The 24,670-nt window shown below is 43.1% G+C and overlaps 1 protein-coding gene across 1 annotated transcript in view; it reads right to left on the bottom strand.

The window, feature by feature from the left end:
* LOC310754753 (FK506-binding protein 15-like) overlaps positions 1-24,670 on the bottom strand; it is a 70,961-nt gene that overhangs the window by 44,542 nt on the left and 1,749 nt on the right. Inside the window, exons 2-11 of the mRNA XM_083596969.1 lie at positions 20,431-20,540; positions 13,220-13,322; positions 12,059-12,128; positions 10,681-10,755; positions 10,053-10,151; positions 9,624-9,773; positions 8,779-8,847; positions 7,798-7,941; positions 7,522-7,661; positions 6,853-6,901 (exon numbers count right to left, since the gene is read on the bottom strand). Coding sequence (XP_083453095.1) covers positions 6,853-6,901; positions 7,522-7,661; positions 7,798-7,941; positions 8,779-8,847; positions 9,624-9,773; positions 10,053-10,151; positions 10,681-10,755; positions 12,059-12,128; positions 13,220-13,322; positions 20,431-20,540 — 1,009 coding nt within the window. The remainder of the gene's footprint in view (positions 1-6,852; positions 6,902-7,521; positions 7,662-7,797; positions 7,942-8,778; positions 8,848-9,623; positions 9,774-10,052; positions 10,152-10,680; positions 10,756-12,058; positions 12,129-13,219; positions 13,323-20,430; positions 20,541-24,670) is intronic.

Genomic DNA, 24,670 nt, shown 5'->3' with positions numbered 1-24,670 from the left:
GACAGAAATTAAATACTATTACAAATTTGGAGGTAAATGGAAAGACCATACAGAATCCACTGGAAATTAGAAACTGCTTCCAGAGATATTTTAAACAACTTTATACACAAGGGCCACAGAAAGAGGCTGAGTTAGACCAATTCCTGAGGAAAAATGGATTACAAAAAATCTCTCAAGAAAAAAAGACAATGTTGAGCGACAAAATTACAGAACAGGAAGTGGAGGGTGCCATTCAGAATATGCAGTTGGGTAAATCTCCAGGACCAGATGGTTTAACCTCCAAATATTATAGAGTTTTGAAAGATTGGTTAATTCGACCACTAAAGGAGGTATGCAATGAGATACTAGAGGGGAAAAAGGCGCCGGAGTCGTGGCAGGAAGCCTACATTACACTTATACCGAAAACTGAGTCTGAAAAGACGCAACTCAAGAACTACCGCCCCATATCCCTTCTTAATGTGGATTACAAAATATTTGCTGACATTTTGGCCAATAGGTTAAAAAAAGTACTATTGGAAGAGATCCATAAGGACCAAGCTGGCTTTCTCCCGGGTAGACACTTGTCGGACAATACGAGGAATATAATTAACATTTTGGAGAAGTTGCAAGTGAATATAAATACTAAAGCAGTTTTAATTTTTATAGATGCGGAGAAAGCCTTTGACAACATTTCTTGGAGTTTTATGAAGAAAAATCTTCAGGGGATGGGGGTGGGCCAAGGGTTTGAAAATGGTATAAGTGCAATTTACTCAGAACAAAAGGCTAAATTATTGTTAACAATGTGGTGACAGAGGGATTTAAGATAGAGAAAGGTACACGACAAGGCTGCCCAATTTCCCCATTGTTGTTCATTTCGGTCCTGGAGGTACTATTGAACATGATTAGAAGGGACCGTTTGATTAAAGGCATTCAGGTCGGAGCTAAGCAATATAAATTGAAAGCATTTGCAGATGACCTAGTTTTAACATTACAGGAGCCAGAATCTAGTTCGAAAAGAGTTTTGGAAGTGATTCAAGAATTTGGGCAGGTGGCTGGTTTTAAGCTGAATAAGTCAAAAACTAAAGTTCTTGAGAAAAATTTAACACCGATTGAGAAAGAAAGGTTCCAGAAGGAGACAGGCTTAACAATAGTAAAGAAAGTTAAATATTTGGGGGTTAACATGACCGCTAAGAACTTAAACTTATTTAAGGACAATTACGAGAAATGTTGGTTGGAAGTAAAGAAAGATTTAGAGATTCGGTCAAACCTGAAGCTATCCTTGTTGGGCAGAATTGCGGCTATCAAGATGAATGTATTGCCAAAGATGTTATTTTTGTTTCAATCTTTGCAAATCCTGGACAAGATGGACTGTTTCAAGAAGTGGCAGCGAGATATTTCTAGATTTGTCTGGCAGGGCAAGAAGCCCAGAATAAAATTTAAGATATTAACCGATGCTAAAGAAAGAGGTGGATTCGCCCTGCCAGACCTGAAACTTTATTATGAATCGGCCACATTTTGTTGGCTGGAAGAATGGCTGCTTCTTGAGAACACAGACATTTTGGACCTAGAAGGTTTTAATAATGTTTTTGGATGGCATGCATATTTGTGGTACGACAAGGTTAAAGCTCATAAAGCATTTAAAAACCATATTGTCAGGAAAGCACTGTTTAATGTTTGGCTAAGATATAAAGACTTATTGGAGAATAAAACCCCAAGGTGGTTGTCACCAATGGAAGCAAAGGCACTGAAAAAGTCCAATATGGAGGCCAAATGGCCGAAATATTGGGAAATATTGGAACAAGAAGGAGATAAATTGAAATTGCAGAGTTTTGAGAAACTAAAAGACAAGGTGCGAGATTGGCTGCATTATTTTCAAATAAGAGAGGCCTACAACTTGGATAGAAAAATAGGTTTCCAGGTGGAAAAGTCAAAACTGGAAACTGAATTGTTAGAACCCAAAACCAAAACACTCTCAAGAATGTATAACTTGCTGCTAAAATGGAACACGCAGGATGAGACAGTTAAATCTGCCATGATTAAATGGGCACAAGATATTGGTCATAACATTATGTTTGCTGACTGGGAACAGTTGTGGACCACAGGTATGAAATTTACGGCATGTAATGCCCTAAGAGAGAATATTATGAAAATGATATACAGGTGGTACATGACACCAGTCAAGCTTGCAAAAATCTACCATTTGCCCGATAATAAATGTTGGAAATGTAAGGAAAACGAAGGAACATTCTTTCACCTTTGGTGGACGTGCCCAAAGATTAAGGCTTTCTGGGAGATGATTTATAACGAAATGAAAAAAATATTTAAATATACATTCCTTAAGAAGCCAGAGGCCTTTCTCTTGGGCATGGTCGGCCAATTGGTGCCAAAGAAGGACAGAACTTTCTTTATGTATGCAACAACAGCAGCAAGAATTCTCATCGCAAAGTATTGGAAGACACAAGAGCTACCCACCCTGGAAGAGTGGCAGATGAAGCTGATGGACTATATGGAATTGGCGGAAATGACTGGCAGAATCCGAGACCTGGGAGAAGAGTTGGTGGAAGAAGACTGGAAGAAATTTAAAGACTATCTTCAGAAATACTGTAAAATTAATGAATGTTAAAATTATGCTTGGATTGGTAATAAGTGGTAATTAGTGACAAAAGTTAATAAGATTATGTAAAAAATGTATTGATAAATGGTTGAAAATATTGAGGTATAATATGTTATGGTTTAAAGTTAAAATATTTGAAAAAGGGGAAGAATTTGCTGAATTAAATATGTAAATGGGAACACAAAAGGGGGGAGGTGTGAGGAGGTCAAGGATATAAGCATATGAAATTGAAGATACTGAGAAAAATGGATTTGTTTTATTTCTTTTGTCAAATTTCCTTTTTCTTAATTAGCTGTTTTTTGTGTGTTTTTTGTGTTTTCTCTTTTGTAATGTTTAAGTTTATCTGTGGGGTTTTTTTTTTATTCTGTGAATTTTTATTTTTCTCTTTTGTAAAACTCCAATAAAAATTTATTTAAAAAAAAAAAAATAGAGATCAAGAGGTTATCAAGAAGGCCCAAAAAACCTTGAGAGACTATTTTGAGATAAATTTGAATACTATTACTGAAAAAAGAATAATCTGGGATGCAAGCAAAGCAGTTATGAGGGGGTTTCTGATTCAACAGAATACAATAAAGAAGAGAGCCCAAAATGAGAAAAAAGATAAAATTTTGGAAAAAATAAAGGAGGGTGAGAAGAAACTAAGAGCGAAACCAAAATCACAAGAGATTCTGAGAGACATAAAGTTATATCAAGTGCAATATATGAAGATGATGAATCATGAAATTGAATGGAAAATTAAACAAATGAGACAAAGGACATTTGAATTGGCAAATAAATGTGGAAAATTGTTAGCTTGGCAAATGAAAAAAAGACAAAAGCTCAATACTATTACTAACTTGGAAGTGGAAGGAAAGAACATTCAGAATCCAGTGGAAATTAGAAAATGTTTCCAGAGGTATTTTAAACAGTTATATACACAAGGGCCACAGAAAGAGTTTGATATAGACTAATTTTTAAAAACAAATGGATTACAAAAAATCTCTCAAGAAAACAAGATAATGCTGAACCACAAAATTACAGAACAGGAGGTAGAAGGTGCCATTCAGAATATGCAGTTGGGTAAATCTCCAGGGCCGGATGGCTTAACCTCAAAATACTATAGATCTTTGAAAGATTGGTTAATTCAACCACTAAAGGAGGTCTGTAATGAAATTTTGGAGGGGGAAAAAGCGCCAGAGTCGTGGAAGGAAGCTTATATTACGCTTATACCGAAAACTGAGTCTGAAAAGACACAACTTAAGAACTACCGCCCCATATCCCTGTTCAATGTGGATTACAAAATATTTGCTGATATTTTGGCTAATAGATTAAAAAAAGTATTAGTGGAAGAGATACATAAGGACCAAGCTGGCTTTCTCCCAGGTAGACACTTGTCAGACAACACGAGGAACATAATTAATATTTTGGAGAAGTTGCAAGTGAACATTAATACCAAAGCAGTTTTAATTTTCATAGATGCGGAGAAAGCCTTTGACAATATTTCTTGGAATTTTATGAAGAAAAATCTTCAGGGGATGGGGGTTGGTCAAGGGTTTGAAAATGGTATAAGTGCAATTTACTCAGAACAAAAGGCTAAGCTAATAGTTAATAATGTGATGACAGAGGAATTTAAGATAGAGAAAGGGACACGACAAGGTTGTCCAATTTCCCCATTTCTTTTTATTTCGGTCCTGGAGGTTTTGTTAAATATGATTAGAAGGGACCGCTTGATTAAAGGTATTCAGGTCGGAGCCAAACAATACAAATTGAAAGCTTTTGCAGATGACCTAGTTTTGACGTTACAGGAGCCAGAACCTAGTACGAAAAGAGTATTAAAACTGATTCAAGAATTTGGTCATGTGGCAGGATTTAAGCTGAACAAGTCAAAAACTAAAGTTCTTGAGAAAAACTTAACACCGATTGAGAAAGAGAGGTTTCAGAAGGAGACTGGTTTAACATTAGTTAAGAAAGTAAAATATTTGGGGGTTAATATGACTGCTAAGAACTTAAACTTATTTAAAGATAACTATGAGAAATGCTGGACAGAAGTGAAAAAAGACTTAGAAATATGGTCAAATTTGAAGCTTTCCTTGTTGGGTCGAATTGCAGCTATAAAGATGAATGTATTGCCAAAAATGTTATTTTTATTTCAATCATTGCAAATTTTGGACAAGATGGACTGTTTCAAGAAGTGGCAGAGAGATATTTCTAGATTTGTCTGGCAGGGCAAGAAGCCCAGAATAAAATATAAAATATTAACTGACGCAAAGTAAAGAGGCCGATTCGCCCTGCCAGACTTTAAACTTTACTATGAATCAGCAGCATTCTGCTGGTTGAAAGACTGGCTGCTTCTTGAGAACACAGACATCTTGGACTTAGAAGGTTTTAATAATGTTTTTGGGTGGCATGCATATTTGTGGTACGACAAGGTTAAAGCACATAAAGCATTTAAAAACCATATTGTCAGGAAAGCATTGTTTAATGTCTGGATAAGATATAAAGACTTACTTGAAAATAAAACCCCAAGGTGGTTGTCACCAATGGGAGCAAAGGCTCAGAAAAAGCTCAATATTGAGGCCAAATGGCCAAAATATTGGGAAATATTGGAACAAGAAGGAGACAAATTGAAATTGCAGAGTTTTGAGAAATTAAAAGATAAAGTGCGAGACTGGCTTCATTATTATCAAATAAGAGAGGCCTATAATTTGGACAAAAAAATTGGCTTCCAGGTGGAAAAATCAAAATTGGAAACAGAACTGTTAGATCCCAAAACTAAGATACTTTCAAGAATGTATAACTTGCTGTTAAAATGGAATACGCAGGATGAAACGGTTAAATCTGCTATGATTAAATGGGCACAAGATGTTGGACATAACATTATGTTTGCTGATTGGGAACAGTTGTGGACCACCGGTATGAAATTTACGGCATGTAATGCCTTAAGAGAGAATATTATGAAAATGATATACAGGTGGTACATGACACCAGTCAAGCTTGCAAAAATATATCATTTGCCCGATAACAAATGTTGGAAATGTAAAGAAAATGAAGGTACATTCTTTCACTTTTGGTGGACGTGCCCAAAGATTAAGGCTTTCTGGGAAATGATCTATAATGAAATGAAAAAGGTATTTAAATATACCTTTCTGAAGAAACCAGAGGCCTTTCTTTTGGGCATAGTCGGCCAATCGGTGCCAAAGAAGGATAGAACTTTCTTCATGTATGCAACAACAGCAGCAAGAATACTTATTGCAAAGTATTGGAAGACACAAGATCTACCCACCCCGGAAGAGTGGCAGATGAAGGTGATGGACTATATGGAATTGGCGGAAATGACTGGCAGAATCCGAGACCTGGGAGAAGAGTTGGTGGAAGAAGATTGGAAGAAATTTAAAGACTATTTGCAGAAACACTGTAAAATTAATGAATGTTAAAATGATGTTGGATTGAAAATAAGTGGTATTAGCAACAAAGTTAATAAGAATATGCAAAAATGGATTGATAATAGATGAAAATATAGAGTTATAATATGTTAAGATATAGAGTTAAGATAAATGAAAGAGGGTAAGGATTTGTTGATTTGATTAATGTAAATGGGAATACAAAAAGGGGAGGTGTGAGGAGGTCATGGAAACAAGCTAATGAGTTTAAAGATACAAAAAATGGATTTGTTTTTAATCTTTTCTTATTCGTTTTTTGCATTTTGCATTTTTATTTTTATTTTTTATTTTTTCTATTTTATGTATTTTTGTATGTTTTTTTTCACTTTTCTCTTTTTATATGTTTTCTTGTTACTTTGTAAATTTTTGTTTTTTGTAAAATCTCAATAAATATTTTATTTAAAAAAAGAACTTTAAAACTGCATTTTTTAAAAAAACAACAACACTTAGAAACCCATCTTAGAAGTCTATACAAGCACAATATCAAATGTTAATTACTTGTAGTTATTGATGATAGGCTTTTCCTGTGACACACTGTATTTTTCCGTGTATAAGACTAGGCTTTTTCTCTTAAAAATAATGTCAAAAATTAGGGGGGATCTTATACACGGATACATTTCCTTCCATTTTCTTAAATCTAAGTCCCAAAAAATAGGGGGCGTCTTATAGACCGAAACATACAGTACCTTTATTATGTGGGAGCTTTTGAGTTTCTCAAAAAATGCTCACCAATAAGGATCCCACTCTCTGTGGGAGGACCAGGTTACTTCTCATTGCTTTGGTCACATTCAACAGGAACTATACAATCAATAGGAAGATTTGGCTCCAATGGGGACTTACCACTAGCTGTTTGTTAATAGAGCTTGATTTGGCACGCACAGCTGGCTCCCTGCAGTATGGAAGGAAGGGAGTTAACAAACCTGAGCATAGTAGGAAGAGTCTGTTAAGGGGTAGGATACTCAACTGGCCTTTGGGACTCTGCCTCGGCCAAGCCCCTCACCAACCCCACCTCATGACCTCCCCAAGGGAGCTTTAGCCTGGCTGGAATGTGTCCCTGAACTGTGACAGTGCATCTTGCTTCCCTGGACAGGAAGAGGTGTGTGCAGAAAGAAGCCCCACATGGTGTATTTTCTGGCTGTACAAAAGGCAGGAGCAGCATCTGTTGCTCTGTCCACTGGAGCCCCAGCCCAGCCCAGCCCTGGAATGTGGCCCCTGCCAGGTTGTCTATGAGACAAGGTGGCCCTCAGGATTCTTTGGAGGAAGCCACAGCTGTTGAAATTGGCATGGCGCTATTTGGAACATATGATTTATTGTGATTTATTGAATTTGTATACCAGACTTCATCCACCCAAGGTGGTACAGTGCAGATGGGGCCTGAGTTATGCAGCTGAGGTGAAGGCCAAAAGCCTCAAACACAGAGGTGGCAACCTGTTTACTGCAGAGTTAGGATGTGACACCTGGGAGAATGGAAGGCTTAAAAGCTAAGAGCACCCTCAATTTATTTCTCACCCTGGCTTTGGAGCGGGAGTAGGAGTCGGCCAGGCTGGGTCTGTAGCGGGGCTTTCTGATTGTGGTGCTGGTGAAGGTGTGAGGGAGTCCCTGGGGCCCAGGCTTTGTCCAGCGGAGTCAGCGCCCTTTGCAAACCTCACCTAAGGGAGCAAAAGAGTCGGGTCAAGGCAACCACTGTCTCCATTTGTAGAACCTTATCCAGGCGGTAGACTGACCACCCAACAACCTTCTGAGGTTCTCTTTGTTGCTAACACGTTGGGAGGAAGACACACTCACCCGTTTGACTTCCACCTCAAAGGCCAGAGTTGAGTCCGGAGGAATGCGTTCAGCTTCTCCCGAAGACCCGTAAGCCAATGCTGGTGGGACAAGGAGGAACCGCCTGCCTCCTCTCTTCATGCCAATCATCCCATCTTCCCAGCCCTTCAAGTTCCAGAAATGGAGAACCAAGCAGAAAACAAGTTTGGGTGACCGCCTTCGCTAAGTGCCAGAACCACACAGCCTTTGCCAACCTGACGTCGTCCAGATACCTTGGACTCCAACTCTAATCAGCATGCGCTGGCTGGGGCTGATGGGAGTTGGAGTCCACAGCATCTGTGTGTGTGTTTGTCAGGTTGGTAAAGGCTGGTCGAGAGCAGGGCACAGGAATACTGACAGTTCTCTTGCAGTCTTGAGGAAAGTAGCTTTAAGCAGGGATGAAAACCATTCCCTGCGGGGCAACCTTCTTGGTGGGGAGGAGCATGCCAGGAGTGGGCGGGGCTAGAGGAGAAAGTGGGAGGGGCAACAAATGTAATTTTTACCTTTGTACAATACTCCCCCCTCTGTCTCTCATGCAGGACAGCAAGAGGCAACATTGGAGGTCCAGGACTGTTTTGGTCCAGGCCACAGAGCAGGCTTGGCGAGGGGCATGGCCTGGGGTGAATCCTGAGGGCCAGTTTCAGTCCCTGCTGGGCCTGAGGTTCCCCACCCCTCCTGTAAAGAAAGGGCAAGCCTGACTGACCAGTAGGGCAGGATCAGGAATTTTGCAGGGATCGAGGGACCCTGTTTGGGCCTCCCACTCCACCAGATCCTGGTAAGCGTAGACAAGCTGGGACAGCTACCTGCCTGCGGTTCTTGAGGAAGCCATTTGATCAGGGTTTGAGCTCAAAAAACATCACTGCTACTCAGCCTTCCACACAGCCCGGGCTGCTGAACTCTGCTTAGATGTGGAAGTGGAAGAAAGAACCCCTGCACTGCAGTGGGAAGATAGTGCCATCTTACCTTGATGACTTTGCCAGAGCCTAGCTTCAGACCGAGCATCTTCTCTTTATTTACATTCGAGTCGAAAACCTGTTCCAAAAGTGGAAGGTCGATGGGGTGAAATTACTTTTAATGCAGAAGATAATAGGTTCACGTTCTGCTACTCCCACTGCTGAGCCAAGAGCAATGAGTATCGAAGGACGGGGCACAACTCGGGCACAGCACCTGTTTTGCAGGCAGCCGGTTCCAGGTTCAAAACTGGCGTCTCCAAGTAAGGTCAGGGAAAGGCTTTTGCTTGAAAGCCTGGAGAGCTACTGCCAGTCAATGTGGGCGATGCCAACCTAGACCAGTGGCCTGATGCAGTGCAAGGCAGCTTTCTATGTTGAATCCCCTACCTAGCGGTGCCTGCCATGTTGCAGATTGGGTAAAATGAGGTTGAGAAATAGGATCTACACCTTGGAGACAGGTGTAGCTCAGGGCCTAACAGCATGTGCTTCCCAGGAAGAAGGTCGTGGGTTCCCTCCCTGGCATCCCCAGTTGAGAAAGGGCGGCAAGGCTGGGCAAGGCCCCACCTCTGGAGAGCAACCAATGCAAGCCCCATGGAAAAGCACTGGCTAGAGCTCATTGGGGTTGGGGTCAAATGCACATTGAGCTGTGAAGCAAGCTGGGTGAGCCTCACCAAGTCCCTCTCCTGTTTCATTTCCTTGCAATGTTATTGAAAGGCAAAAGGATGGGGTTGTGGGAGAAAAGGGCTGTATGCAATCTATAAACCAGGAGTGGGAAAGCTGTGGCCATGCAGTGCTGCTAGAGACTTCAACCCCCATCATCCCCCATCATCCCCAGACACCCCCTCTGCCAGGTCTCACCTGCCCAAGACTACCGTTCTGGAACAGCCAGCCTGTAAAAGTGATCTCCAGGACATCTCCAGTCGCCACACCTTGGCCGTCTCCGAGAACAAGATCCTGGCACAGCACTGAGTCAGGAGAACGGCTGCTGTTATACTTGGCAATGCACAGCTGCGAAGAAGAAGAGCCAAGCCATTTGTGTTATTAGCCTGCATTGTCATCCACACCTATGCAATCTGGCCCAGCGCAGCACTGGCTGAAGACCCCAGGGGCCTGAAAACGCCCCAAATGGCTACACCACCATTCCTTGCCCTCCCTGGATACTTCTTAGTAGTTGGTAGAGAAAGCATCTGGTGACTGATGCAAGAGAGCTGAGCTCCCGTGAACACTAGTTCAGTGTCTGCAGGACAGCCACCCCCCACCCCAAAATGCAATGCACGCCTCTGGCACCTGTTTGCTGAAGTTCACAGCCGCCATTTCTGATTCAAACATGATGGACCAATTCTGCCTCTGATCATCATAAAATGTGCAGTAGTTGTTGGGATGCACCTGCGGAAAGAAAGGAGAAAGTGGAATTCTGAGCAGCAGACAGCCTCTGCTCAAAACAACTTTCTTCCTGATGGGTCTTGCTAAAGACCTTGGGTTGTGTCCCAATGTTAGCCCTACTCAGAGCAGACCCATGAAAATTGATGGACATGATGAACTTTGGTGCATTAATTTCAGTGAGTCTACTCTGAGCACACACACACATCAACGTATGTAGTGTGTCATGTTTAGAAATGGGAAAATGCTATAGGATTTTGGGGTGGAGGGCTACCCCAAGGGATGTAAGCTACAGTAGGACAGAGGGCGGAATGTCATCTACTTTACTTTGTTACCTCTAGGTAAGTGTTTTAACCATAGAGTGGCCCCTTGGATCTAACACTACTCAAATCTAATGGGTTGCAACAAGCATTAGCCCTACTCAAAGCAGACCCACTGAAATTAATTGACCACAGCTGCATTTCAAACCACCAAAGAATTCTGCTTAGCTTCAGCCTATGCCATGGTCCTTGCAGGTCTTAACGTCAAAGCTTACCGTGAATACAAACCAGGCATGGATGCTGGCGGTCGCAATCTGCTGCAGCTGGCTGATATAAAGAAGCACTCTGTACTGGATTCCACAAGAAACGGAAGGACAGAAGAAAAGAGGAGCAAAAGTGAGGAATCAAAAACTACGGGGCTGGCTGTTTTCAAAAGCACCTGGAGCTCTTCTTATACCATGTAGCATTTCCACAGCACCCAAACACCCAAATGACACATTAACATACAAATACATCAGAGGTGTTCATCGTAGGAATTGCTTTGGTTGCAGGTGCCTGGCTTAATTACATGTGGAATGACTTTGTTACAATGGAGCAGGCGTGGGGAGCCTTTGGTGCTATGCTATAACACCCATTGGCTCTTGCCAGCATGGCCAGTGGAGAGGGATGATGGGGGCTGTCGTTCAGCGACATCTGGAGAACCAAAGGCTCCCTACACCTGGAGAAACCAAGGGGTGAGATCTGTCCTTTTCCGCCCAATCAGCTAAACGAGAATGACAGCCCAGTGTTTTATCCTGTCCCCACCACCCTCACTTGCAACGGCGCAGTAGGACAAGGCAATCATACCAGAGTCTTCCTGGAATAAATGCATATGTTTCCTGACGTATTTTATCTGTTGATTGTAAAACACCTGTGAATCCTTTCATAGCAAAGTGGGCCAGAACAAACCACTGAAGAGCTGGCTGACTGGGCTGAAAAGGACAGAGGCTGGAAAAACTGAATCCCTTTTCCAACATAAGCTGCTGAAACCCCCTTCCTTTTTTGAGTGTGGTGGGAACGTTTATTGGTTTTTCAAGCCACGACAATGTTACCATCTCACCTCCCTCTATCCACTCCGCACACAATACCCCCTAGGCCCTTCTTTTGTCAAGATGCTAGTCCACATGGTTCTAGTTAAATAAGAGCACAGGGAGCTGCCTTGGACTGAATCAAACCACTGGTCTCTCTAGCTCAGGACTGCCTACTCTGACCGGCAGCAGTGTCCCCAGCCCTACCCAGAGGAGCTAGCAATTGGATTTGGGAGCTTCTGTCTGCAAAGTGGATGGTGTGTTACTGAGCGACAACCCCTTCCCTGCTGAGAATACTTTTTGTAGAGAAGTGAGGTCAGAATAAGAAAAATGGGAGCTATAACCCTTGTGAGCCGATTGGGCAGAAAGAGACAGGAGCCAAAACAGCACCTTTGCTTTTTCCAGAGTAAGACATCATCAGGAAACCAGCATTCAGAGAAAGGGAAGCATTTCCTTAGCCCAACCTACATCAACCCGGTATCCTCCAGATGTTTAGGACAACAGCAGCTGTAGTCCCAAACATCTGGAGGACAGCAGGTTGGCAGAAAGCCAGGCTACTTCAAGACACCAAACCTCCTCCTCTTACCTCCTTGGTTGCATTGCTGCCCACTACAGCTGCTCCATACTTGCCATGTTTCACATATTTCCCATTGGTACTGGAATGAGAAGAGAACACCTCTTAGTTTCCCACGATTGTTGCCACCATGCCAACCCCATGGGTTATATTTAGCAGCTCTTTACAAAGACTTCCCAGGGGTTATTTGATCAGCCCAGGCCATCCGGCCAACGCTGAGGGGCGATGTGGGGGGTGAGCGGTAGCAGCCCAGCAACATTTTATCAGCCCACAAGCTCCCCATCCCAGGAGATCACTGTCATCATTTCAGTTCAGTGTTGGCTCATTGGGGTGAATGCAGGGAACCCAACTATAGGTGGCACCAGAGCCAACGACAAGAAGGGCCAGCTAAGTCTAGGGCTGTCCCCATCCTCCTACTTGCTGTGTTCTACCATTGCAGCATGGAGACTGAGGGGGAAGAGGAAGCTGACAGGCAGTCCTGCCCTCTGGATCGGTTGGACATCAGAAGGCAGGCAGGTGGGAGCCAGCTGGGGGCAGAATGAGGGGGTGGTGTCCTACTGGACCTGCTTTCACTGGTGTGGCATAAGGCAAGGAAATCAACAGCACATCGAGCCAGAGTCAATGATATCCACAGCCTGATTGGCTGGAAGTAAAACAACAACAACAGGCAGGTGGAGGCAGGCTGAGGTTGGGGAGGCGGTGCCCCATTCGCCCCAATTGACCCCCCCCCCACTGTTGCTCCACCTCCATTGTCCAGCCCAGGCACTGAGGTCCAGCTCCGAGGCCCTTCTTGCAGTTTTCTCGCTGTGAGAAGTGAGGTTACAGGCAACCAGGCAGAGGGCCTTTTTGGTAGTGGCACCTGCCCTGTGGAACGCCCTCCCAGCAGATGTCAAGGCAATAAGGCAATGAGCAACTATTTTACTTTTAAAAGACAACTGAAGGTGGTCCTGTTTAGGGAAGTTTTTAATGTCTGATGCTGTACTGTTTTTAATATTTGGTTGGAAGCTGCCCAGAGTGGCTGGGGTATAAAAAATAAATTATTATTATTACTATTCAGCTGCAGCTCTTTCCAAACAATCCAGGCAAGATGGGGAGATGACTGCAAAAGATGTGAGCACAGGACCTGGGTAGCAAGAACACCCTGCAGCTCATCCCCTCTACTGTAGTACTCACAACAAATATGCATGAACAACTGTAGCGAAGAAAACTGACTGCACTGCTGCAGTGGGCGCAGGAGCAGCTGCAGGAGGATGCTTCTGGGTAGACAGACCTGCAGCTGGAGCAGCACATGAGAAGGGTAAGTGCTCTGTTGCAAACAGAACATTGCTTGCAAACATCAGGCCAAGTTAGCACCCTTGTCTGAGCCAGTTGCTCAGATTAATGGAAAACAGGAAGTTGACTTTCCCCCCCTTTTAATTCTTTTATTTTGCTTTAAACAAATACAGATAAATATAAACAACCAAAAGAACAAAAGAAAAATTATTAATAACAATAATGGAAAAAGCTAAAAAACTACAAAAAATATCAAAGTACATGGCATAGAACATAAGCCATTATGGGGAAGAAGAAAAAAGAGGAAAGGAGGAGGAGGAGGGAAAAGAAAAAAGGGGGGGAAAGGGGGGGGGGAAATGAGCCAAAACACAAGAAGGCTCGTCCATTGTATGCTTCCGTCAAGATCACAACAGATCATTATTCTTATCAATTCTCTCTATCTGCATTCCATAGAATCCCTCATCTTGGTATCAGGGAAGATTTCCCTATGTGGTATCATTCTAAACATAACCAGGACTTTATTGATGTACCCTTATCCCCTAGATAATTATTTAAACATTCCCATTCTTCTTTCACCATCTTTTTAGGTTTATCTCTTATTGCATCTGTCAGCTTCACGAGCTCCAAGTACTTGCACAATTTGACTCCCCATTCATCTTTAGTGGGTGTATTTTTATCTTTCCAGTGTTTTGCCACTATAACCCTAGCTGCTGACATTGCATACATAAATAACCTGGTTTTGTTTTTGGGAATATTATCTGAAACCATTCCTAGTAAAAATTCTTGCTAAATGTAGTTTTTATCAATCTCTTTATCTCTTCATAAATAATATTCCAAAATCTTTATATCTCTAGACAGGACCACCACATATGGTAATATGTTCCTAACTGTTCTTTACATCTCCTGCACTTGTTATTATATGATTTATTTATTTTTGCTAGTTTTACGGGGGTCAAGTACCATCTATAGCACATTTTCATAAGATTTTCCCTTATAAGGAAGCAAGCCATGATTTTTTAGTCAATTATTCATTCCAAATACTGGGTTTGATCATATGTCCCAGGTCTCTATCCCATTTTACTGTAATTTATTTGATACAGTGGTGCCTCGCAAGACAAAAAGAATCCGTTTCGCGAGTCTCTTCGTCTTGCAAAGCAAGCCCATTAGCGGCTTAGCGGCTTAGCGCTATTAGCGGCTTAGCAGGCTTAGCGGATCAGCTGATAAGCGGCTTAGCGATCAACTGTTAAGCGGCTTAGCGGCTTAGCAGATCAGCTGTTTAGCGGCTTAGCGGCTTAGCAGATCAGCTGTTTAGCGGCTTAGCGGATCAGCTGATAAGCGGCTTAGCGTCTTGGGAAAAAGGGGGGGAAGGAAAAAAACCCCGCAGGAACTCGCAAGACATTTTCGTCTTGCGAAGCAAGCCCATAGGAAATTCGTTTTGCGAAGCACCTCCAAAACGGAAAACCCTTTCGTCTAGCGGGTTTTCCGTCTTGCGAGGCATTCGTCTTGCGGGGCACCACTGTATCCTCCTCCTTTCTTTGCCAATTCAAAAATAGTTTCGGACTTCCGGAGGCGGCGCCAACGGCAATGGCGGTCTCCTTCTGAGTAAGAGGGAGAAGCCCTGCAGAAAGTGGGTCTATCCGCTACGGCGAAGCGGAGACCCGATCGGAAATCGCAGGCAGAAGGAGCCTGCGAGCGTGGGACTCGGCGGGCACCATTTGCGCCCCCCGAATCAGTGAAGGAACCCGCAAGGGGCTCCGGAGCGTAACGGGAGGCGCGGTGCTGAGAGTCAATTGCTCCTTCTGTGGGGTGAAGCCGCGTAGCTGTTGCCGGAGAGCGCTGACCTTTTTCCTGTGACAATTCGGCTGCTAAACTACTACCCGTGAGTAGGTGAAATTAAAAGATTGGATTTGAAGAAGAAAAAAGGCGTTAATTTGGCACTGAAGCGGGAAGGTGTAAACAGGAAGTCCGCCTCCCGTTTCTGTAACAGATCAAAGCAAAGACGTTTCTATGCTAATACTTGGAAAGCGGAGCTTCTAAAGTCTTAATTCGAAACATCAAAGCGAAAGAACTCCCCCCCAGATTGGGAGAGGGGGGGAAGAGGGAAAGTGACTCTATTTCTTCTGGGAAAAATAGAGGTAAAATTCTCTTTTTTTTCTGTTGAAACCCTTGGGAACGGACTGCCAGGCTTATGAGAACTGCTACATTGGGACTCGCACTACTTATGGACATTGTAACTTTTTAATGATTAACTCTGCAAGGGAGATACATTTTGAGAGTCTTCTTTGGACTGGAAACTGTTGCATGTTTTTATTGAAGGGGACATAGAATGTTAGAAAAGACTTTTCTATTGTGAACTTTATGGCTGCTACAGTGTCCCCCTAGAGGAACATTGAAGTTGTGCATTTAGCTGGGGGAATTTTCCACTGTGGACATTAGGGAATTTCCACGGTGAGATCTGACCTTGACTCAAGATAAGGGGGATGACTGAACAAAGAGCAACAAGATCAGGCAAGGTCAGAGTGCAGCAGCCTAGTGCTGTTTCCCAGCAACGTAGAGCATCTGTACCCGGCCTTCCTGTGACACAGGAGGAAGATTTGGCAGAAGTGGAACCAAAAGGAATGGCCTCAGAAGGGGAATTTACTTCTGTATTAAATAAAATTTATGAGAAATTGGAAGGCCTAAGTAAACAAGTTACAGAACAATCAAATAAAATTGACGGGAATACTGCCAGTATTAATTCAAATACAAAATCTATTGAAAAACTGCTGGAAGAATCTGCGTCTACTCGAAAAATAGCTGAGGAAGCAAAAGAAAAAGTAGCGGCTGTGGAGGAAGAAATAAAACCTATGCGTAAACAGATTGGGGACCATCAGTCTTTATTGTCTATGATTGAATTGAAGGAGAAACAGACAAACCTGAGGATCAGGGCCGTGCCGGAACTTGAAAAAGATAACCTGAGCGACTATCTTACACAGGAATTTGGGAAATTTTGGAATTTGGAGCCGGAAAAAGATTTTAAGATAGTGAGCGCTTTTAGACTTGGAAGAGGAGGGAGAAAGAACAGGGTGAGAGACTGTTTGGTTACCCTCCGAATGAAAGAAGAGAGGGATAAAATATTGAGTGCACACTTTCAGAAGACCTTGGAGATCAACGATTTGAGAGTCGAGATTTTTAAGGATATACCGAAATATCTTTTGGACCTGAGAACTAACTACGGAGACTTGGTGGCCCTATTGAGAAGAAACAGCATTGTCTTTAGATGGGAATTCCCCCAGGGATTATCTTTTACCTATAAAGGGAAAAAGTTCAAAATCAGATCAGTGGAAGATAAGGAAAATTTTTTGAGAGACTACGAAGAAGACTTACAAAAAGAAGCACTAGAAGAGTTAAGAGCCCTGAGACCAGGAGTTTTAGACACAGCACCAATACCTTTGGGATTGTACAAATCAAAAAAAGGGATACCACCGTCAGAACAAGAAGAGCTTTTGGGAGCAGTTGGAGGAAAATAGAATAAACACATCATGTCTCTGCAATTACTAAGTTGGAACATTCATGGTTTTAACTCCCCGGAGAAGAGGAAGAAAGTATTCCATTTATTGAAAAAGGAACAATTGGATTTAATTTGTTTACAGGAAACCCATGTGATAAGGCTCCATAGGAAAGTTCTAATTAATAAAAGACTGGGTCAAGAATTTATTTCATTGGACAAAGTCAAAAAGAGAGGAGTCGTTATCTACGCTAAAGAGAGTCTATCACCGAAATTTGTTTTTAAAGATGAACAAGGAAGAATTGTTGCAATTGAGATTCAATCACGAGAGAAATTTTTGATTGTAGGAGTTTATGCACCAAATGAGGGGAAGTCTGACTTCTTTAAGAAATTGCATGAGACATTGTTGGACTATATGGACTATAAAATTATTATGATGGGAGATATGAATGGAGTGGTATCCACAAACATGGATAAGTCGCAGAGACAGGTGGTAACCAAAGATGGCAGACTACCAAAAACCCTTTTTGAACTGACTGACAATATGGACTTGATTGACATTTGGAGAACTAAGAACCCCCTTGGAAGAGAGGGAACATTCTTTTCTGAAGCCAATATGACTTGGACAAGAATTGACCAAATATGGATAACTAGAGGGCTGGCACCTAAGACTCGAAAAGTGGAAATTTGCCCAAAAACTTGCTCCGACCATAATGCGGTGAAGATGGAGATGAAATTAACATCAATTGGTTCCTTCAGATGGAGGATGAATGACACCTTATTCAGAGATCAAGAGGTTATCAAGAAGGCCCAAAAAACCTTGAGAGACTACTTTGAGATAAATTTGAATACTACGGTCGAAAAAAGAACAATCTGGGACGCAAGCAAAGCGGTTATGAGAGGGTTTCTGATTCAACAGAATGCAATAAAGAAAAGAATTAAAAATGAGAAAAAAGATAAAATTTTGGGGAAAATAAAAGAGGGAGAGAAGAAACTAAGAGCGAAACCAAAATCGCAAGAGATTCTGAGAGAAATTAAGTTATATCAAGTACAATATATGAAAATGATAAATCAGGAAGTGGAATGGAAAATTAAGCAGACGAGACAAAAGACATTTGAATCGGCTAACAAATGTGGGAAACTGCTAGCTTGGCAGATGAAGAAAAGACAAAAATTAAACACCATTACAAATTTGGATGTAGATGGAAAGAACATTCAGAATCCATTGGAAATTAGAAAGTGTTTCCAGAGATATTTTAAACAACTATATACACAAGGGCCACAGAAAGAGACTGATTTAGACCAATTTTTAAGAACAAGTGGACTACAAAAAATCTCTCAGGAAAATAAGATAATGTTGAGTCACAAAATTACAGAACAGGAGGTGGAAGGTGCCATTCAGAATATGCAGTTGGGTAAATCTCCAGGGCCAGATGGTTTAACCTCCAAATACTATAGATCTTTGAAAGATTGGTTAATTCGGCCACTAAAGGAGGTTGGCAATGAAATTTTAGAGGGGAAAAAGGCACTGGAGTCGTGGCAGGAAGCCTATATTACACTTATACCGAAAACTGAGTCTGAGAAGACGCAACTTAAGAACTGCCGCCCCATATCCCTGCTTAATGTGGATTACAAAATATTTGCTGACATTTTGGCTAACAGGCTAAAAAAAGTATTAGTGGAAGAAATTCATAAGGACCAAGCTGGCTTTCTTCCAGGTAGACACTTGTCAGACAACACGAGGAATATAATTAATATTTTGGAGAAGTTGCAAGTGAACATAAATACCAAAGCAGTTTTAATTTTTATAGATGCGGAGAAAGCCTTTGACAATATTTCTTGGAGTTTTATGAAGAAGAATCTTCAGGGGATGGGGGTTGGCCAAGGGTTTGAAAATGGTATAAGTGCAATTTATTCAGAACAAAAGGCTAAACTAATTGTTAACAACGTGGTAACAGAGGAATTTAAGATAGAGAAAGGTACACGACAAGGTTGCCCAATCTCCCCATTGCTTTTTATTTCAGTCCTGGAGGTTTTGTTAAATATGATTAGAAGGGACCGTCTGATTAAAGGTATTCAGGTCGGAGCCAAACAATACAAGTTGAAGGCTTTTGCAGATGACTTAGTTTTGACGTTACAGGAGCCAGAATCTAGTACGAAAAGAGTATTAGAACTGATTCAAGAATTTGGTCATGTGGCAGGATTTAAACTGAACAAGGCAATGAACTGAACAAGGTATGAAATTTACGGCATGTAATGCCTTAAGAGAGAATATTATGAAAATGATATACAGGTGGTACATGACACCAGTCAAGCTTGCAAAAATATATCATTTGCCCGATAATAAATGTTGGAAATGTAAAGAAATTGAAGGTACATTCTTTCACCTTTGGTGGACGTGCCCAAGGATCAAGGCTTTATGGGAGATGATATATAATGAAATGAAAAAGGTATTTAAATATACCTTCCTGAAGAAACCAGAGGCCTTCCTTCTGGGCATTGTCGGCCAATCGGTGCCAAAGAAGGACAGAACTTTCTTTATGTATGCAACAACAGCAGCAAGAATACTTATTGCAAAGTATTGGAAGACACAAGATCTACCCACTCTGGAAGAGTGGCAGATGAAGATGATGGACTATATGGAATTGGCGGAAATGACTGGCAGAATCCGAGACTTGGGAGAAGAGGTGGTGGAAGAAGACTGGAAGAAATTTAAAGACTATCTTCAGAAATATTGTAAAATTAATGAATGCTAAAATTATGTTCGGATTGGCAATAAATGGTATTCAGCAACAAAAGTTAATAAGAATATGCAAAAATGAATTGATAAATGGATGAAAATATAGAGTTATAATATGTTATGATATAGAGCGAAGATAAATGAAAGAGGGTAAGGATTTGCTGAATTGATTATGTAAATGGGAATACAAAAAGGGGAGGTGTGAGGAGGTCAAGGAAACAAGCAAATGAGCTTAAAGATATCAAAAAATGGATTTGCTTTTTGTATTTTCTTTTTTTTTATTTTCTATGTATCTTTGTATTCTTTGTATTTTTCTTTTTCTATGTTTTTCTTATATTCTGTGAATTTCTGTTTTTTGTAAAACCCTAATAAATACCTTATTAAAAAAAAATAGTTTCGCGGCTTTTAGTTGATAATATTCCAGCCAGGTTATTTCTGTTTCAGTTCTCTTAGGTCCTTTATTTTCGGGTTGCTACTTATTTCCTCTACTAAATCCTTGTATGTTAACCAATCACTGTTCATATTTTTCCTATGAACTGTCATAGATTCCATTGGTGACAGCCACCATGGTGTTTTGGTCACTACTGATTTTTTACTACTCTCCCATACTTCATATAATGCCCTTCTCACAATATGATTTAAGAACAGGAAGTCGCCTTGTATGGCGTCAAACCACTGGGTCCATCTACCTCAGTGTGGTGAATACAGACCACCAGCACCTTTCTGGGGCCCCAGGTCAGGGGTCTCTCCCCAGCACTACTCGGGAGTTGACCAACCCAGTTGATTCTGTGGGGCTTCAGAGCCAAAGGTTGGACCAGATGGGCCACTGGCCTGGTCCACAAGGGCTCGTCTTATGTTCCTAGGCATTGTGAACAGTTTACTTACCGGTAGCTGGTTGACCTTTTTTAGGCTGCTTGGGTGACATGTATTGGAAGAGCACATTTCCAGATTCTGTAGCTGTCTGATCCTGTCCAAAGAGAGAGGCCAGCCTGGTCCTGGGCAGAGAGAAAAGTAACCATTCACTTCATTCACAGAGAGAGGCAAGTGGGTAGGAACAGAACAAGACATGTATCTGCAAGCACAAAGATGCTCATGTTTCACTGCAGGTTGGCGATTTTGTTGCAGCCTTCCCCAAAGACCAGAGGGTAATGGATTCAAAACTAGAATCCTGTCAGGGATTAGGATGCTGGCCAGCTCCCTCGGCCAATAAAGCGAGATGAGTGCCGCAACCCCAGAGTCAGTCATGACTGGACCTAATGGTCAGGGGCCCCTTTACCCTTTACCTAAAGGAGTAGACACATTGTGGGTCTTCTCTAAGCAGAACGTAGCTGGAGACAATCCCTTCTTTTTCCTATCAAGTTTCTATAACCTCTCTTAAGAACAAAAGAAAAGCCTGCAGGATCTGGCCAAAGGCCCAGCGAGTCCAGCATTCTGTTCTTACAGTAGCCAACAGAACCCAAGCACAAGAGGCCTCTCCCCTCCTGTGGTCTCCAGCAACAGTTGTTCAGAAGCCCTGCTGCCACCAACATGGTGAGCACAGCCACCATTGCTAGCCTTCTCCTCCCTGGATTTTTCTAATCCTCTTTTAAAGTCATCCAAGTTGGTGGCCATTCCTGCCTCCTGCGCGAGAGTTCTGTAGTTTAACTGTGCATGGTGTGAGAAAGTACTTTCTTTTGCCTTTCCTGAAGGTCTTCCAACATTCAGCTTCATCGGATGTTCGCAAGAGGGAGAGAAACTGTTCCCTATCCACTTTCTCCATGCCATGCCTAATTTGATAAACTTCTATCATATTATCTCTTACTTGCTTTTTGTCTAAACTACAAAGTCCCTAAAACTGAAAAGGCCGCTGCCCAATTATTGCACCCAAGCTTTTATAGAACCTAGTACAGTGGTACCTTGGTTTTTGAACAGCTTAGTTCACAAACTACTTGGAACCCTAACACTTCAAACCCGGAAATGAGTGTTCAGGTTTTCAAACTTTTTTTGGAATCTGAACGTACTTCGTTGGGGGGGGGGTGCACTTTTGTTTTAAGTGCCACACTTCCGTTGCCTGCTTGCTTGCTGCCTGACCTTGGCTTCCCTTATTCAGCGCTGGCCGCGCCAGCCATTGGCAACACCCGAAAGCGGAGGAGGGGGTGGCTGATGCTGCAAGGACAGTGGTGGCAGAGGGACCCAGAGGGTGGCAGCAACACCGCCTGCCTGCTCGGCACGGCCTTCCCTCACTTGGTGCCGGCAGTGAAATCTGGAAGCAGAGAAGGGTGTCGTCGATGATGTAGCGACTTCGCCTTCTCCGCTTTTGCTGCCACCGATCCAGGCCCAGAAGTGACTGCCGTGACAGGATGCTGGTTCCACCACTGCACTAAGAGTTCTTCACACACCCAAGTGGCGGGGTGGGTGGGTGGGTGGGGGCAGGGATCCAGAAAGGCTGGCATGGGGGGAGGGAGAGAAGCCAACTGGCTCCTCAGAGAGATGAATTTTGCCTTCCTTTCCATCCCTCCCCCCCCCCGCCACTGGAACTCTCCATCACACACCCTGTGCACTCATCCTTCCAATGGCAATGGGTAAATCACTGCCAGTTTCTAATATTGGGTAGCAGATAGCAGCCTGGTCTCTTGCTTTTATTTTATGGATCAATTTTATAGACTAATTAGATAGTCATTTTCATGCTAAATTGCTATTCTGGGGGTTGTTTTTAATTGTCTGGAACGGATTAATCCATTTTGCGTTACTTTCTATAGGAAAGTATGCCTTGGTTTTGGAATGCTTTGGTTTTGGAACAGATGTCCAGAAGACACTGTAAACAAAACAAAAATTTAAAAGTATCCATTACAGTGGTACCTCGGCTTAAGTACTTAATTTGTTGAAGAGGTCCGTTCTTAACCTGAAACTGTTCTTAACCTGAAGCACCACTTTAGCTAATGGGGCCTTCTGCTGCCGCCGCGCCACCGGAGCACGATTTCTGTCCTCAATCTGAGGTACTATTTCTGGCTTAGTGGAATCTGTAACCTGAAGCGTATGTAACCCGAGGTACTATTGTATTGCAAAGATACAAGCCCTGCCCTTGCGGTTTACCTTTCCCCACATATGGAGATTCACTGCCAGGAAGGTGGGGAGAGGGAATAAACCTGGCTGAACACAAGTGGTTTTCCCTACAGACATTCAGAAGTATCTCATCTCAGGGTTGTTCTGGAAGCAGAAACTTACCAGTTACCACACATCTTAGCCCAGTTCCCCGCACTCCTGAGAGCCAGAAACTTGCAGATTAAAACAAACAAAGAAACAAACAAACAACACACACATACTAAGGCCAAGTATCTTCAAACATTAAATCTCCAGCCTTAGCCCCAAACTCCATGCTATACTGAACAGCAAGCAAAAATATCCAAGGGGTGAAGTGCCCATTTTAAATGCCTGACAGCACCCCAAACAGCTAGAGAAAAACCACAAGTGGCAACATGCATGTTTGAGGGGCTCCCAAAAGAAGCGAGCGGAACAGAGATTGTGAGCTTGGCTTCCCCTTCTGGGGAGAGTGACATTCTGGGAAGACATAGGTCAGGAGGCAGCAAACTTTTTCAGCAGGGGGGCACTCCACTGTCCCTCAGACCTTGTGGGAGGCTGGACTATATTTTGAATATGGGGGGGGGGGCACCTGCAGTTCTCCATAAATTTCTCAACTCCAAAAACTGGCTATATGTCACTCTGACCTTTGCTCACTGCCAGTGTTGCCAAAAGCAGCAGTGCAGTGCCCTTATTTTGAACACCTAAAATGTCACAGTGTAAAGGGCACTAGAAATTTTTCTTAGGGTTCCTTTTGTAAAAGGAATCTAAGACCCGAAAACACCTCCTTTCAGTCCTGTTACTGGCACCCACTTTAGGGCAGGAGTTAGGATGCCAAATTGTGACCTGGGAGATCAGGGTACAGACCCCCACTTGGAGATGAAGCTCACTTTGTGACTCTCTCTCAGAAAGCTAGAATTAGGAAAAGGGAAAATATTTCACCACAGCACAGGCAACAGGCATTTGTATGCAAATCAATCCTATGTACATTCAAGGGGAAGGTCAGTTGAATTCAGTGGAGTCTACTCCCCAATAAGTCTTACTTTTTAAGAATAATCCTTCTTTCCCCATTAACCCTTGGGCTGAACTTCCTAGTCACAAACCACTACTAAAACATAATGTATTCCCTCACTCTACAAAAGGTGTGGGGTTCCTTTGGCCCTCTGGATTGTAGCGCAAGTGCACTCCCATCACCAGTGGTGTAGCAGTCTGGGGTTGCGGAGGTTACTATTTCTGCAGCAGGGTCCCTGCCTCCCGCACCCAATCATCATGAGAGGCGAACTTTTTAGCACTGCATGCTCCAAAGCTAAGCATGTAAGAAACAGTGAAAACACAAGGCACTTCGGTTTCAGCTCAGAGTAGGTCCACTGAAATGGGCGGGCATAACCAACGCATAGCTTAGTCGGATGCAACCCAGCGCCTCTCATTTCATCCTTAGGTGGACGAAACCCCGCCCATTTCATCCTCACCAGCAACGCTGTGAGGCAGAGAGAGAGCGAAAGAAAGAAAAGAGAATGAACCTTGCTGGCTCAATGACGCCTAGCTCTGCTGAACTTCGCCTCTCTCTCAACGCCTAACAGCACGTATTTGCAGACAAAGCCCTCTGCATGTGCTCGGATTCGGAATCACCCTTCGCAAGCCTGCGCCCCCACCCCAGCCCCACATGCTGCCCAAGCCCCACATACAGTGCCAGAACCACATGCAGCCCCAGAACCACACCCACCCTAGCCCCACATACAGTGCCAGAACCACATACAGCCCCAGAACCACATACTGCCCCAGAACCACATGCAACCCCAGAACCACATACTGCCCCAGCTCCACATATAGCCCCACATATAGCCCCAGAACCCCATGCAGCCCCAGAACCACATACAGTCGCAGCCCCAAACCCACCCCAGCCCCACATGCAGCCCCAAGCCCCACATGCAGCCCCAAGCCCCACATGCAGCCCCAAGCCCCACATGCAGCCCCAGCCCCACATGCAGCCCCAAGCCCCACATGCAGCCCCAAGCCCCACATGCAGCCCCAGCCCCACATGCTGCCCCAGCCCCACATGCAGCTCCAG

Source organism: Podarcis filfolensis, assembly GCF_964270895.1.
Source record: "Podarcis filfolensis genome assembly, chromosome: Z".
NCBI classification, from domain to species: domain Eukaryota; kingdom Metazoa; phylum Chordata; class Lepidosauria; order Squamata; family Lacertidae; genus Podarcis; species Podarcis filfolensis.
This window is presented reverse-complemented; position numbering and strand designations above follow the sequence as displayed.